This window comes from Artibeus jamaicensis, unplaced genomic scaffold (assembly GCF_021234435.1).
Source record: "Artibeus jamaicensis isolate MK-2021 breed Jamaican fruit bat unplaced genomic scaffold, CSHL_Jam_final scaffold_537, whole genome shotgun sequence".
Classification (NCBI taxonomy): domain Eukaryota; kingdom Metazoa; phylum Chordata; class Mammalia; order Chiroptera; family Phyllostomidae; genus Artibeus; species Artibeus jamaicensis.
In genome coordinates this window covers 4,566,479-4,581,168 of record NW_026522047.1, presented here as the reverse complement: position 1 = coordinate 4,581,168, position 14,690 = coordinate 4,566,479, and the positions used below count along the sequence as shown (strand labels likewise).

The 14,690-nt window shown below is 40.0% G+C and overlaps 1 protein-coding gene across 2 annotated transcripts in view; it reads left to right on the top strand.

Moving 5' to 3' along the window:
- The window catches only part of BBS7 (Bardet-Biedl syndrome 7), a 29,492-nt gene extending 14,810 nt beyond the window's left edge, over positions 1-14,682 (top strand). For both annotated transcript variants that reach the window (XM_037129891.2, XM_037129889.2), the window contains 9 exons: positions 641-833; positions 2,220-2,294; positions 4,568-4,633; positions 8,015-8,154; positions 10,006-10,170; positions 10,836-10,945; positions 11,061-11,164; positions 11,297-11,420; positions 13,100-14,682. In XM_037129891.2, the coding sequence (XP_036985786.1) occupies positions 641-833; positions 2,220-2,294; positions 4,568-4,633; positions 8,015-8,154; positions 10,006-10,170; positions 10,836-10,945; positions 11,061-11,164; positions 11,297-11,420; positions 13,100-13,233 (1,111 nt within the window). In that variant the 3' untranslated portion in view covers positions 13,234-14,682. The remainder of the gene's footprint in view (positions 1-640; positions 834-2,219; positions 2,295-4,567; positions 4,634-8,014; positions 8,155-10,005; positions 10,171-10,835; positions 10,946-11,060; positions 11,165-11,296; positions 11,421-13,099) is intronic.
- Positions 14,683-14,690: the final 8 nt, after the last annotated feature.

The following is a 14,690-nucleotide window of genomic DNA, read 5'->3' as shown; positions in this document are numbered from 1 at the left end:
ACTTTCCCTCCTACGCCTGCGTGGCTGAGCCTCACGTTGTTCTACCCCAGTGACTGTTTGCTTTATTAGCACACGGCCTTTTGCGGCACCTGGCACGACTGTCCGCTCCGCCTGTGCAGTTCAGTCTCAGCAGAATCCTCTCCAACACCAGTGTCAGCTGTACCACTGGCTCATGAACACCCCTGTGGTCCCCATGTGTGAACGCTCAACGGCCTCCTCCTGTTGTCTCTGGGCTTTTTTATGTCTTCCTGGAAGACAGTTTCCTGCTTGCTTGTCATTGAGTCTAGTGTGTTCCCATACCCTGTACCATCAGGTTCAGGTTCCCCTCTGATGAGTGCTCTGGGCACCTGTGTCCAGATGGCCGTGTTAGAGTCGATTGCAGCCGCCTCCATACGGACAGCTTTTTATTAATATTGCCAGTGTGGGACTGAGGAGGTGTCTTAATTTTTAGATGAGAGACCAACAGTGTAGAATTGTTTGGTCAGTCCTGGAAGGAAAAATTTCGTCACTATTAGTGTTATAGTTATAGCTCAACCAATATAAATCCATTTCGCACAAGTATATTCTCAAAATTTTATAAACATTCTAAGACCCTCAGATGTTTATACCTGTAGATGACAGTTATATAACTTTCCTCTAGGAGTGAGCTGGAGCAGCTGCAGTTAAAGGTACTGCAGGAAAGGGAGAGGTATCAGCAGTCTTCTCAGTCGGACAAAGCAAAGTCAGCAGTGCCTTCTTTTAGCATAAATGACAAGTTCACCCTGAATAAAGACGATGCCAGCTACAGCCTTATTCTGGAGGTACAGACAGCGATAGACAATGTCTTAATTCAGGTAAGCAAAGTGTCTAATTTCTGTGTTTTGTGTTTTTGGACTAAATCGCACATGAGTCAGTCATATGCACTAATTATCATCGAACACTTGTAGAAGGTAATTTTATGTCTTTTAAATGTTATATTTAACTTAGATGGTAATTTTAAAGTTTTCCTTAGTCTTCCATTAGATTATCAGTTTCCTCATAGATTATCTAAATTATAGCTTTACTTTTATTTATCCTGTACATACTAAACAAAAGACAGATGGACTTAAGTTTCAGGGTGAGTCTGAAAGGACATTAAGGATTTTGTACTTTGGCTGACCTTCAGGGAAATCTTAACAGAGATGTGACTTAGAAGACTCCAGGGTTTAATGCTGTTATCAGAACCTTCAAATACTGAAAGAAATAGCCTGCTGTACAGTTGCTCATTAACCACCAGTGCTCAGGTAGGTCACTAGGCAAATCCTGTACAGCTTCATTCTTCAATACATTTAGTGATTTTCTTCTCTAGGTTGGATGATATTCAGGGAGTGGAAAAGGATGATAATATAATGAATAGAAAGCAAGCAAACAATAGCAAAACCCATCAGAAAATGAGAGAAGAACAAAGGGAGGAAGAAGACAAGGTTTAAAAAGATGTTGAGGTGATGAGATCAGATTATTAATCAAAACCTGAAGGTGGAAGTCTCCCTTATCTAATGTGAGCTCAGGGACTGTTGTTTAACACTAGGGACACATTTACATAGAATGTTGCAGCGCAGCAGCGTCACCCTCCGAACTGCTTCTGCAGGGGCGGGTGACGCAGGGAGGGGCTGGAGGACCCCCGGGGTGTGAAGTGCAGCCCCGTGCAGCACAGGGAAAACGGTGTTGCACTAACGATGTGGGTGCCAGGTGGGTCCACTGTGTAAAGCACGTGACAGTCTAACTGCTACACCGCACACCTGAAACTAACATCAGATAATGTTGAACGTGAACTAATTGAAAAACAAAGCGTAAAGAACTTCTTCCCCAGAGGAGACCAGAAATTATGCCTTTTCTTGTGTTACAGCTGGGGTTACAGTTGATAAAAATGAACTAATACAGTCAGAGTGGCAATATTTGCAGCATATGGTAAAATTTTTAGCACCAACAAAAATAGAGAAGTGTATATTTTTAAGGGGGTAATGAGAGATGATGTTCTATGACACCTGATATTTCGAATTAGAAAAAAACGGGTTATTACAGTATTTACCATTTATTATATTTAATTCTAGGAGTACATATTATCAAATATAAGTTCAGCGAATTCATGCTTTCCGATTTAAGGTGAACATGAGGGAAACCCTTACAGAAAGTAGGTTTTGGGGAAAATGTCAGTTCCGCGTCTGAACTCCTGCTGCTGTTGTTTCTAATGTTGACTGTAGAGCGATGTCCCCATCGATTTACTTGATGTGGATAAAAATTCTGCCGTCGTCAGCTTCAGCAGCTGTGATTCCGAGGTGAGTAAAAAAGGTGAAGAATTCTTCCGCGCTTTCATTTCTATTTTGTTACTTTGAAGGAAGCCTGTGAACACCAGTAGGGTTCCCTGTTTCTTCTTAGGTTTGTCCTCTCGTAACCTTTCCGTCAAAATCTGCTTCTGCTCTCTTTCTTTATCCTCAGATAATCCAGAAACTGGGTGTCGTCCTGCATTCCTGCCTTTCCCTTATCTGGGAAATCCAATTAGCGCCCAGCTCCCGCCAGCCCTGCCCGCTGGCTGTTCTGCCTCCACTCCTGATCATTTCCACTGCTGTTAGCTGCCCAGGCCTTGCTGGGCTCGAACCCCTTGACCCATTTTCTGTGTTGCTGGGATGGCCCCTCACCTCCAGCTGTGCTACAGACGGCCACTAGAGAGGTTGTCCTAAAGTGCAGACATCCCTGGGTCACTTGTTTCTCAAAATCTTTTAAAGCTTCCTTGTTTCTTATTGCGTGTAAGTTTAGATTCCTCACCGTGGTGTAAGAAACTTTCAGAATTCAGCTCTTGGTCCCATCTCCCACTTACCTGCCTTCCCTTCCATGTCCATGATTACTGCCAAGATGGAGTTCTTCACCTTTCTGGAAAATGCTTGCTGTGTGGTGTTGCACATTCCTGCCTTTCAGTGTGATCTGTTCCTTCTGCCAGCTAGCCCTTCCTTGCTGTTTGTGGGCTTGTTGAATCTTGCTTAGTGTTCATTCTGCTGGGCCCTTGCTGTGTGCAAAGTACTGGGGTTGAGATCCTTGTCAGAGCTTCTGGACACGCCACTGTGTCACTTCTTTGCGCGGTGCTGGCGGAGCAGCAGGTGCGCTCCTGGGAAGCAGGGTAAACCAGGTCTGGAACGGCCGCATTGCGGAGCAAGCCTGAGCAGGATGCAGAGTCTGGGGTTGGCAGGGGGTCACGCAGAGAGAAGAAGGGAGGAGCAGAACAACAGATAGAGAACAAAGTGGATAGGTGTGGGAGGGACTAGTTTTCAATGTAATGTATTGTAATTTCATAGGAAGGCTTTCTTTTCTTGATGAGAGATTTTATAACAGTTGTATTGTTATATTTGATTTCTCATCCTGTTTATGAATTAAAATAAACATTAGAGCTTTCATTTTTATAATCATTTAAAAATCAAGTTAATATACACATAAAATCTTTCATTTCTAAATTACTATGAAAGATAAACCTGTTTTATTTACATCACTGCTGGATTCTTTGAAATGAGTGTAATTTAAAACCTGTTTTCTGGAATGATAGTTTTATAAAAATCTTACTGTGGAGATTTCAAGTATATACCAGAGTAGACTCGTGTGATTGTGCTCGTCAGTGCCCTCGGCTCGTGGCCAGCCTCATGTTACGCTGTGTACCCTTCCCTTCCTCATTCCAGCCTAACCCCCGGCATGTTATCTCTTCTGATCGGTTGCATTTTATCCATAAATATTTGCGTGCCAAGCACTTGTTTTCAATCACACGAAAATGTACTTATTTTCAAGTCAGTTGGTCCTCTGTGTTTACTGAGTTTAAATGATTTGAAACGTAATGGTCAAATTTTCTTTTTGACATTAACATCCTTTGTATTTCTTAGGTTATTTATTAAAAATAGGGGAATAGCAGTACATGAAAATTACATATCAAATATTTCATGTTTCTACTTACAGTTCATGAACTTAGGTGTATTTTTTATTTTAGTAGCTTAATATTTAATTTTGAAAAGTTACAATACCTGAAATTACCTCTGCAATTTAATTCAACAAAAACGTATTGAATTCCTCCAGTAGGCCATGAGCTGTGCTATTTGGTAGGAATGCAGAGATGAGATATTTCTCAGTCTTCTATAAGTACCTGTGAAAGTCAGAGACATTCTATACCCGACATTGATGTCTTTGTCTTTATAATATAAACACTAGGAGTTTGCACCATCCGTTACATTTTTAGAAGAACGATTAATATTTCAACACATTGTTATAGAAACTCCCAATGGAGAAAGCATGAGCATGAGCTTTGGAGTCTTAAAGATGCGACTTTGAGTTCCAGTCTCATTACTTACCGGCTTTGGGGGAGTTACCCAACCCCTCCTCGTGCCTCAGTTTCTTCATCTATGAGAACTTGCTGAGTCAGGCTTCCCCCGCTGGGCTGCTTGTAGGAATAAGCCCAAAGCATTCAGCACAGGGCCACCCAGAGGACAGGTGGACAGGAACGGTAGCCATTATGGAGGCTGCTTCTGCTGTCAGGTATCTGGATTCATCATTTTCTTTCGTTTTGAATTCTTCCCAGTCCAATGACAACTTTCTTCTTGCCACATATCGGTGCCAGGCAAACACCACAAGGCTGGAGCTCAAGGTAAAAAATGTCTGAAATTACCTTTACTTTAAAGCCTTAACTTGGTTTGTTATATTCATACAGCTTACAACATGTCTTTGCATTAAATTTCTCCCTAAAATGAGTCATTTTGGAGTAACGAGTTGTGTATGATATGTTAAGTTTTAATTCAGCTCTGAGCACTATCTGCTGTTATCACTTCACCAAGCACCTTCGCTAAAATCACTAAAATCCCTTTAACTGGAAACTTTCTGTCTAGTTTTCCATTATGGAAAGTTTCAAATATATGTAAAAGTGATGAGTCCAGCTGCAGCAGTAACAACTCATGGTGACCTTGTTTATATTCTCACTCGCCAAATTACTCCAAATTATTTTGAAGCAAATAACAGATATTTTATAATTTCATTTGTCAATATTTCGGTTTCTATGTCTGCGTATGTACCAGTCGTGATCCCGATAAGGTCACTTTCTTGTTGAAGTATCTGAGCATTTGCCCTACATGGCTCCCCGGGCTCCCTGACTGCATTCCAGTGATACCATTGTCTGTTCCAGAGAAAATCTTTCACAGTTTTTTTTCCAGCGATTTAGTAACATAATCATTTCTACAATTACATAATGATTTTACATATTGATTTTAGCACACAGGTCTATTTTAGTTACTTAAATTTGTAGTGTGAGATATAAACATTTTTTATTTTTGATACATTTATGATCTAAAAATGAAGGACAGCTATAACTTTTTGCTGCTGTTGCTGATCTAAGACCCAGAGTATGTTACTTTCAAGAGAGATGCTGCTACACATTTTTTCATATCTGGTTAAAGAATTCCAGTTAAATGTATTTTTTTTCTAAATAATTTATTCTAGTCCACATAAGTCCCCTTTCATGTATTTTAAAAGAAAAGTGGGAAACTGGGATAAATTTATGACTAAGATATATATTTAAGTATATTTTATGTAACCTAATTAAGCATTTTAAATTACATTTTTACTGAGCAAGATGTTGCCAGATAATTTGGAAGTAGGCCTAAAAAATATTAAAAACTTATGTTTTTTCAAATTGGATACAGTAATTTTTAAAGTTCAGAGAAAAGACTAAATCCCTGAAAGAGTCAAGGAAACTACAAGAAAGAAGAAAAGTTGGGACTTATCTAGCCATGTGGTAAACATACTGTAAAACTACTATCATAAAGTTATTGTAGGGTGTTTGCAAGGCCTAAAATGTTAGGCCATGCAACAAAATACCATCTAGGAGTAGAACTCAGCACACAGTTATGGAAACGTAATGTGTAACATTTTTATGTAGGGCAAATTCTACTAAGTTACTATTCCTTTTTAAAATCAGATGTTGACACAACTGATACCCATCTGGAAGAAAATTAAGTACATCCTTACATCCTATGTAAAAAATGCTTAGGTGAATTAAGTACCTAGTTATTTAAAAAAGAAGGCAATTTACTAGTCTGCCAGATAGATAATGGGTGAATATCGATGAAATATTAAGACCGCCCCTAAGTTGTTATAAAAAGACTAACCTAAGAAGGAAAATAGGCAGAGGATATGGATACTTTATTCACAGAAGAGGAAATCAAAGTAGCTAACAAATATTAAAAGAAAATGTTCTACCTCATCATTAGGGAAATTCACATTGAAATAACAAACAGACCAGTTTCTACTTATCCAGCAGGTTGGCCCGCGGTTTTAAAGAGAGCCTCCCCGGGGGCGGGGCTTCCGGAAAGAGCACTCGGTCACAGCAGGGGGGTGCGGGGGGACATAGGTGCTGGAGCCCCTGTGAAGAAACAGGCAGGCGGGGGCCCATCTGGAGGGCTCTGTGTCACAGCGGTCAGGTCACCGTGACTTGTCGCACACACCATTGAGGGACTGGTGGGTTTAGTAGCTGTTTATTCATTCCAAGGAACATCGCACACCCGCGATAAAGTGCTCCTGGTAACATGGAGTGGATCCCATGAAAAACAAAATGCAGATAAGATCCCTACACATGTGTGTATTTTAAAACTTATGAGGGCATAAATATGAAGAAAGGTGTGGAAAGGAACTCACCTGTCTGGTTTGGCAGGTTATGCAGCGGGATGGGAGTGGGAAGAGGCAGTGTTTTGGGACAGGCAGCAATAAGGGAAGAATGTGGTTGTTAGAAGTAAAGACAGAGGTGTTTATGATATAAATAGGACTATTTATGTGGAATTACAAGTTCGTTTTTTGTACATCTGCATAGAGAGACTTACGAGAGGACAACCACCAGAAGCACAACTGGTGGCTTTAGATGACTGTTCCTTCTGATTTTTCTTTATTCAGACTTTTTAAGTAATGAAGATGAAGTACGTAATCAGAGAAAGCATTATGACCTTTTATTGTGGAAAAATTATGTTCAGTGTCCTCTTTAAGATTATGTGTAAGCTAACTCTTTAAAAAGAAACCCTAAAATATAGCTTTTTCAGGTCTACTTTTTAAATTTTCTTTCAGTGTTTTTATTCTTTATTTTTTATTTTCTTTTTGTCTTCCCATTCAGAGCAATATTTGCAGTGTAACATTTGCAAACAGTCTTGCTTTAAACGTGTATTTATGTTTCTATTCAGGTAGAATATTGACTTTGTTTTTCCTTTCACATGCCAGGAAAAGTGTAAGTTAAAATATCAGAGCAACCACCTTTGTGATACAGGAGGGGCTGCGATCATGGCCCGGTTTGCAGCTGGGAGCAGCCCTGCAGGGCGGGGAGCAGCTGGACAACCTCTAGCCCCTCCAGGGTTAGGGCTCCCCAGCTCAGTGATCAGCTCCTTCCCTCAGCTGGGCCTGAACTCTCGGGCGGCTGGCCAGCCATGCCCGACACAGCCCCAGGGTCTCTGGTGTCAGTTCACGCCTGCTGCTCCATCCCCACAGACAGTCCCAAGTTACGTTCTTGGAAGCACTTTTCTCCCAGCAGATTTTTATAACAGCAGCTTTATGCTATAATATCCTCATTTCTGAGAAAGTTAAATATCCCACGTAAGTTTTAGTTATTTGGAAGACTCATCCCTTCAGCAGAAGTGTCTGAATTTTAACCATTTTTGATGTGAATCTTATATGTGTTTTTAAATATGATAGGGTAGAATGTGACAATGTATGTCTTTTGGCATGACATAGCATTGCTAAGCGTAGATATTTCACCTGAAGTGTACAGTGGGGGTAACTTTTATAGACAGATTAATTTTGCTTTCAATTGCCAAAATGTTTGAAAATCTTCCTTTACTGATAAAAAGTAGTTTTTAATAGAATGTCACTATTTTTTTCAAAATATCACAGAACAGATTAAGGCCTAAGTACTTGATTACTTGTGTTGAACATTTTAAATACAGTGTTTACATTGCTAGATTATTCTTGTTTTCTGTTCTCTCTTGTGTCGGGCCAGATTCGCTCCATTGAAGGCCAGTATGGCACACTTCAAGCCTACGTGACCCCAAGAATTCAACCCAAAACCTGCCAGGTCCGCCAGCACCTTATCAAGCCCCTGTCGCTCCATCAGAGAGCCCATTGCATTGACCATGACAGGTAGGACAGAGGAGGGCAGTTTGTTTTTAGGACAGTACGTGGTGCAGATGAACTTGCCTTTCATTCTTGTAGTGTGCGCTCTGGTAGGTACTTGCGCTTTTTAATTTAAATGCTGTGGATGAGTGTGTCTAGCGGATACCAGGCTCCCTGCCTCCTTTCCGAGGCCCTTCGAGCTGGACTTCTGTCTCTCCCAGAGACTGCTGTTCGGAGACCAGTTCCCTCTCAGCACTGTCCTGAGCAAATGGCCTTTAGCTTTTCCGTTTTCTGAAAACTGGACCTTGACGTGTGAGCCTCAAACATGTATTTCCTTTCTGTTTCAGCTTAGGAAGTCACTCTAGCACCCAGCCTTTTGGCATCTGTGCACCACGTAGGAGAAGAGGAGTTGTTTGGGCCACACATTAAGTACATTGTGACACGTAATCACAAAAAATCTTGTAGTGCTTTCGGTAAATTTGTAATTTTGTGTCGGGCCGCATTCACGGCCACCCTGGGCTGTGTGCGGCCCGTGGGCTGCAGGTTGGGCTCCCCCGCCTAGAGCAGTTGGTGGTGGTGGTCCCTGTGAGTTCTGGCTTCCCTTCTAATTTAAGAATCCTCCTGTTTATATAGTTTTTCTCTTTCTTTCCTGAAGATGAGAGACCATGGCTTAAATGAAGGGGAAGGGAAAGAAACAAATTATCAGATACTTCCCCTGTGCCATCCATTGTGCTAGGGGCTCAAGTACCAGTTAAGTCTTAGAGCAAAGCAGGTAGTAATGCCTCCGTTTTACAATGAGAAACAGATGTTTGGAAAACAAGTGACTTGCTGACATAAAGAACAGAGCCATGATTTCAGACCAAGGCCCATGTTTTTTCTATTGCAGTTTGTAACTGTAAAGATAGGTAATTTAAATAAGCCGTAGGAAAAATATTCCTAAGGAAGATTTTTTGAAAACATTGAAGAGGCTAGATTCTTTTGGGGGTGTCTTCCCGCTTCTGAGTCAAAGTTGTCATTAATGGCGGTAGTGTGGCGTGCTGGAAGGGACAGCAGACGGAATCAGGAGACTCATTATGCTCGTACATCTGTTCCTGTGTGGCTTTGGGGAAATAACTTAACCTCTCTGGGTTTTCGTTCTCTCATCTGCAAATGAGAGGGTTGGTCTGGGTGATCTCAAAAGTTCCTTCTGGTGTTAGGTTCCTTAATTCTGTATCTTCTTAAGATTTCTTCTGAGCCTTAAATTCCACAAACCTGACATTTTCGTAACTCTCTGTAATTATTCACTTGACTTATTTAAACTCTGTTTGATACACTTTATTCCCTTGTCTGTGCGCACACGTGTGGTTTTGCAGGATAGAAAGTTTCATCCCACATCCCTGCGAGAGAGACGGTATTGTTCCTTAACATGCCCGGCGGCCCACGCCAGGCAGAGCAGGGCTGCACCCCACGCCCGTCTCACGGGAAAGCCCGGTTCTGGGCCTTCGCATTGGGCTTCCCTGAGAGGACTCGTCTGCCTGTGTTTGGGTAGTTTGTGTAGTAGAAATACTAGGTGAACTTTAAGAATTATAAAAATATAAAGTCATGAAAAATGAAATCTACTGGAGCAAACTGCATTTTATTTGTAAAGCGTGTTGTAATGAAAAGCAATTTGTCACTTAACTGAATGTTAAACGCAGGGGTATAGATAAGCACTCATTTTTTCCCTGTGAAATCAAAATGCTGATTTATCTGATGGGTAAGATTAGTCTGAGAAAAGTTAAATGGGCGCTCTTATATTTGTTGAGCTACTTTCGCAGAATTCTGCCTGTTAATGTGTTCTGTACATAAAACCTCCCCGTGTCTCCAGACCCATGTGTGTGCCTCTCCTGTGAATTGCAGACCCGTGAACACGCTGACTCTGACAGGCCAGTTCAGTTTCGCTGAAGTTCACTCCTGGGTGGCGTTCTGCCTCCCCGAAGTTCCTGAAAAGCCTCCGGCAGGCGAAAGTGTGACATTTTACTTCCAGAACACCTTCCTGGATACACAGCTGGAAAGTACCTACAGGTAAGTGTAATCCTGTCACTGGCTCACAAAGGTTTGGATATAAGCAAAGTTCTAAATTTTCTTTTGTTTGAAATAACAGAATTGAAACCTATGCTGTTCAAGAGAATCTATTGAAAAACAAGTAAAAGTAATGCATTTTTTTAAATGACCGAATAAAAATTAATGTGAAGGTCAGTACATTTCCCATTTCCGATAGTGACCAGTTAGGAAAAAAGAACCTTTCAGATTAGCAATAACAGTAACAGAGTGTTTGTATCAAAGCGGCAGGGACAGTCTTTACTAGAGATACGCAGAAGTTACATGAAGAAACTTGAAAACTGTATTGACATGAGAGCCTTGATACAATGGGGTAACATTTCACCAGTCCTCAGTGTAAAGACATAGATCCTAATTCCAGTAAAAATTCCAGTGGAATTTCTTTATGCAGAAATAGGAAATGGTACAGGACCTCAGAGCCAAGGATGTGCAGGTCTTGAAGGTACCACGTTCTGAGGTGGAGTTGCTGGCTGTGCCCCTCAGTTCACATTTAAATATGCTTTATATTAATAATGTGTATATAAAGAAATCTAAAATGAAATCTAAACATTAGTTATAAGAAATCTAAACATTATTTACTGGAAATATTTTCTTCTAAAGTTATGCTTTTAAAATGATTAATTTTGTAGAAAAGGAGAAGGAGTTTTTAAATCTGACAACATTTCTACTATATCCATTCTAAAAGATGTGCTCTCTAAAGAAGCTACAAAAAAGAAAATTAACCTCAACATATCATATGGTAAGAAAAAGAAAAATGAACCTTTTTTTGTTTTGTTTTTTGGTTGTTGCTGTTACAATAAGAATGTTTCTGATCAAAATAACTTTCTTATTGTGCCTGGCTGAACTCCTTTTAGAGATAAATGAAGTATCAGTCAAACACACCTTAGAGCTAATCCACCCGAAGCTGGAGTACCAGTTGCTTTTGGCTAAGAAAGTGCAGTTAATTGATGCTTTAAAAGTAAGTATATGTGTCGTGGACTTACAGTCATTATTTGGCTCTGATGAGATTTCTAAAATTGTAAAGACTTTAAAGTTATACCGGATTGAAATGTGGACATTAAATTGCCTCTGTTTTTTAATTTAAAATAAGGAATTGCAGGTTCATGAAGGAAATACAAACTTTCTGATACCAGAATATCGCCGTATTCTAGAAGAGGCAGATCACCTACAGGAAGAATACAAAAAGCAACCTGCACACCTTGAAAGGCTCTATGGTCAGTGGACTATTCCAGAACACAGTGCCGTGTTTCTTTCCTCCTGGCTCTTTGTGAAGGACCGTTTGAGGGAGGCTGGGCAGGGGGGGCAGGCCAGGGTTGCAGGCAGTCATGAACCTGAGACAGCCGGTTTGTTGCTCACAATATTTATTTTGTCAAGTTTATTTTAATATTTAATACTTTTACCTGACAAAATGCAAGTGAAATTAAGAACTGAAATAAGTTTAACAGTATGAGTTTGTATATATGAAAAAACCTGGTATGAAGCGAATATAACCTATGAAGCATTAACATTTAGGCTATATTTCATACCAGTAATTTTCAGGTTTTGTTGCTATTGTGAAGTATCAACATGCAGCATTGATTTTTTTAAGCATAACCGAATAGGGGATATATATGTGCTGTGTCACCCCAAGCTCATTTTGCTTTGGTGGTAGAAGTTGGCTGTTTCACAAATTATGTTGAAAGAGAGAGCAAGAGGGAGGCGCAGCTTTAGTTTTGCGATCTTGACTTGAGGCCTGCTGTGCACAGCACACTTAGTTAATGATAGTGTCTTCATGATCAGGTAGGATATTTAATCCTTACGGCAGCTTTGCAAGGTAGTTGATGTGATCTCCATTTTTCATATTTTTAAATGTGAGATCTGAGACTGAAGAACTCGTCGTCACATGAGTAGTAGTGGAAAATCCTATAGACCTCCTCACCCCGAAACGCGTGCTTTTTGCATTAAGTCTTCTGTAGTTAACTGGTGTCATCAGTCTGCACTGATCCTTCAGCCCGTGCAATGACTTTCTTATACCCAGAGACCTGCTCACAGACTCTGATAATAATATCTTAGTATTCATTGTATGGCAAGCACATGATTTTATCCTCTTAGTAACCGATGTGCGGTACACAACCACCATCTTTCAACACCGATTCCAAAACCCAGAGAGCTTTGAAAAGCAAAACTTCTCCGTAAATAATTTCATATCAAATCTGACTTGGTCCGACTTAATTTGATGACAAAAGCTCACTGAAACCAACATGAGTGTATTGTCTTTTCCTTCCACTTAGTGTGATTATCCGTACGTTTTGTTGCTGAAACGTTGCTCTGTTTTGTTCTCAGATGCTGCCACTCAGTCCCCTTGGGGATTATGTCATACATGCTGTCTTCCTTCTGTTATCTTTCTAAACTATGACAAATTCTGAAACTCATCTTGCATGTAGCGTGAATTATTCCCATTATACAACTGAGAGAACTTGAAAGGTGAAACAATTTGCCCAGATTTTTGAAACTAGAAATATTTACCTTCAGGTGAAATCCCAAGAGTGGTTGTCATATAGCTGGAGTAGTTTAATTTAAATAAACCTGTTAAGAACAGAATCTCTGCAGTATGTCAAAGTGGTCAGCTTCTCATGAAAAACAGACCACTTGCCATATCATACACACCAGGAGCTGTTCAGAACCCGCCAGCAGTTGGTTTGGAAAGAGGGTTATTAGCCAAATGATTTATATTTTGAAACTTGCCTTTAAATCCCCCCCAAATAAATATTTTTAAAGCATCAACTCTTTTAGGCTTGTGTATAAATAATGGCATTACAGGTACGTAGAATAGATTATCAAGCATTTACTTTTATTAAATCTATGTCATTAATTAAAACTAATCAGTGACAGGAAATTAACATTTTCTTTATAGGCATGATCACCGATCTTTTTATAGATAAGTTCAAGTTCAAAGGTACCAATGTAAAAACCAAAGTACCTCTTTTATTGGAGATTCTGGACAGTTATGACCAAAATGCACTGATTGCTTTCTTCGACGCTGCATGAAAATGTAAGCAAGGTAAAGTCCCAGAGCAACTGTCTAAATGTTTAAATGAAATGTTAAAACAAAATTATAGGCTAACTAACTGTACATAGTTTTACTTAAAGTATTTTTAAATATTATATAAAATATTTGATATGACTTTTTAATGTTTCTATATCCTTTGATGATTGCAATAATTTAAAAATAAATAGCATTTTTATTTTAAAAGTACAAGTGAAATTATTATAAGGAATTTAAATAAAATTTTTTGCAAGTAGATGTTTTAACTTTTATGTTGAGAGATAATATTTGGAAAATAAAAATATACTGTGTGGGACAAAAGTAGGTTTACAGTTCATGTGGAAAACAGTAGAATGAGTAAATAGCAATATTATACGAGAATCAACTGTCACGCTCACTCACAGCTGTAAACCTACCCTTGCTCCACCCTGTATTTAAATACTGACACCCACAGTTATATGTATAAACTGCTTTACATTTTCTAAAATGTATTTATATTCATTAACTCATTGGATTTTCACAACATACATTATTTTGTCAAATCATGTAAGAAAACTGATTTTCCCTGAGGTTAAGTGATGAGGAGGACATGCCGTTATTTTGTAAAGCTGGGACTAGAACCCGTGTTTGGGCACCTGGTCCGTGTCCTCATTATTATGTGTGCTGTCAGCCACGGAAATGACCTGCCAGCTATTGCTTCTAGAGGTTGAGGCCGATGCACTGTTGTTTGATGGTGACCGTGCTCCATGTGTGCAATGCTCATGTTGGCTCAGCGGTATGAACTGTGGACGGGGAGAGGCGTAGAACCAGTGCGGGTGGGGGGGGCAGGGCACCCTTTCTAAAGGTGATGCTCTGGAACCAGGAGATCCGCGCAGCCTCCCTGTGAGCAGGGCAGTCAGTAACAGGGCTGCCTCTCAGGTGTTCCTGCACCGAGATCCACGCATTTCCTTTATATCACCTGTGAGGGACAGGAAACGAGACTTTAAGGCTACGGTCGTGTTGTCCATTAACCTCAATTCGTACTTATTCATATTCAAAGGAATGAGGAATATTATATTTAAAGGTTGCTTTAAAATGGCATGAAGATTATAATGGAAAATAAACTTTTTTTAAAAAGATTTTATTTATTTATTTTTAGAGGGGAAGGGAAGGAGAGAGGGAGAGAAACATCAGTGTACGGTTGCCTTTCGTGCATCCCCTGCTGGGAACTGGCCTGCAGGGAACCAGCCTGCAACCCAGGCATGTGCCCTGACTGGGAATCGAACCGCGATTGTCTGGTTCGCAGGCCCGTGCTCAATCCACTGAGCTACACCAGCCAGGGAAAATAAACTTTTTAAGAAGGGCATACTCATGAGTTTGTCAGAAAACAGCCATGCTTCTTAAATATATTCCATTATATTTGTTACATGTAAGCCTTGTTGTAGATTAAATGTGAACATTTGTTAAAGGTACATATGGC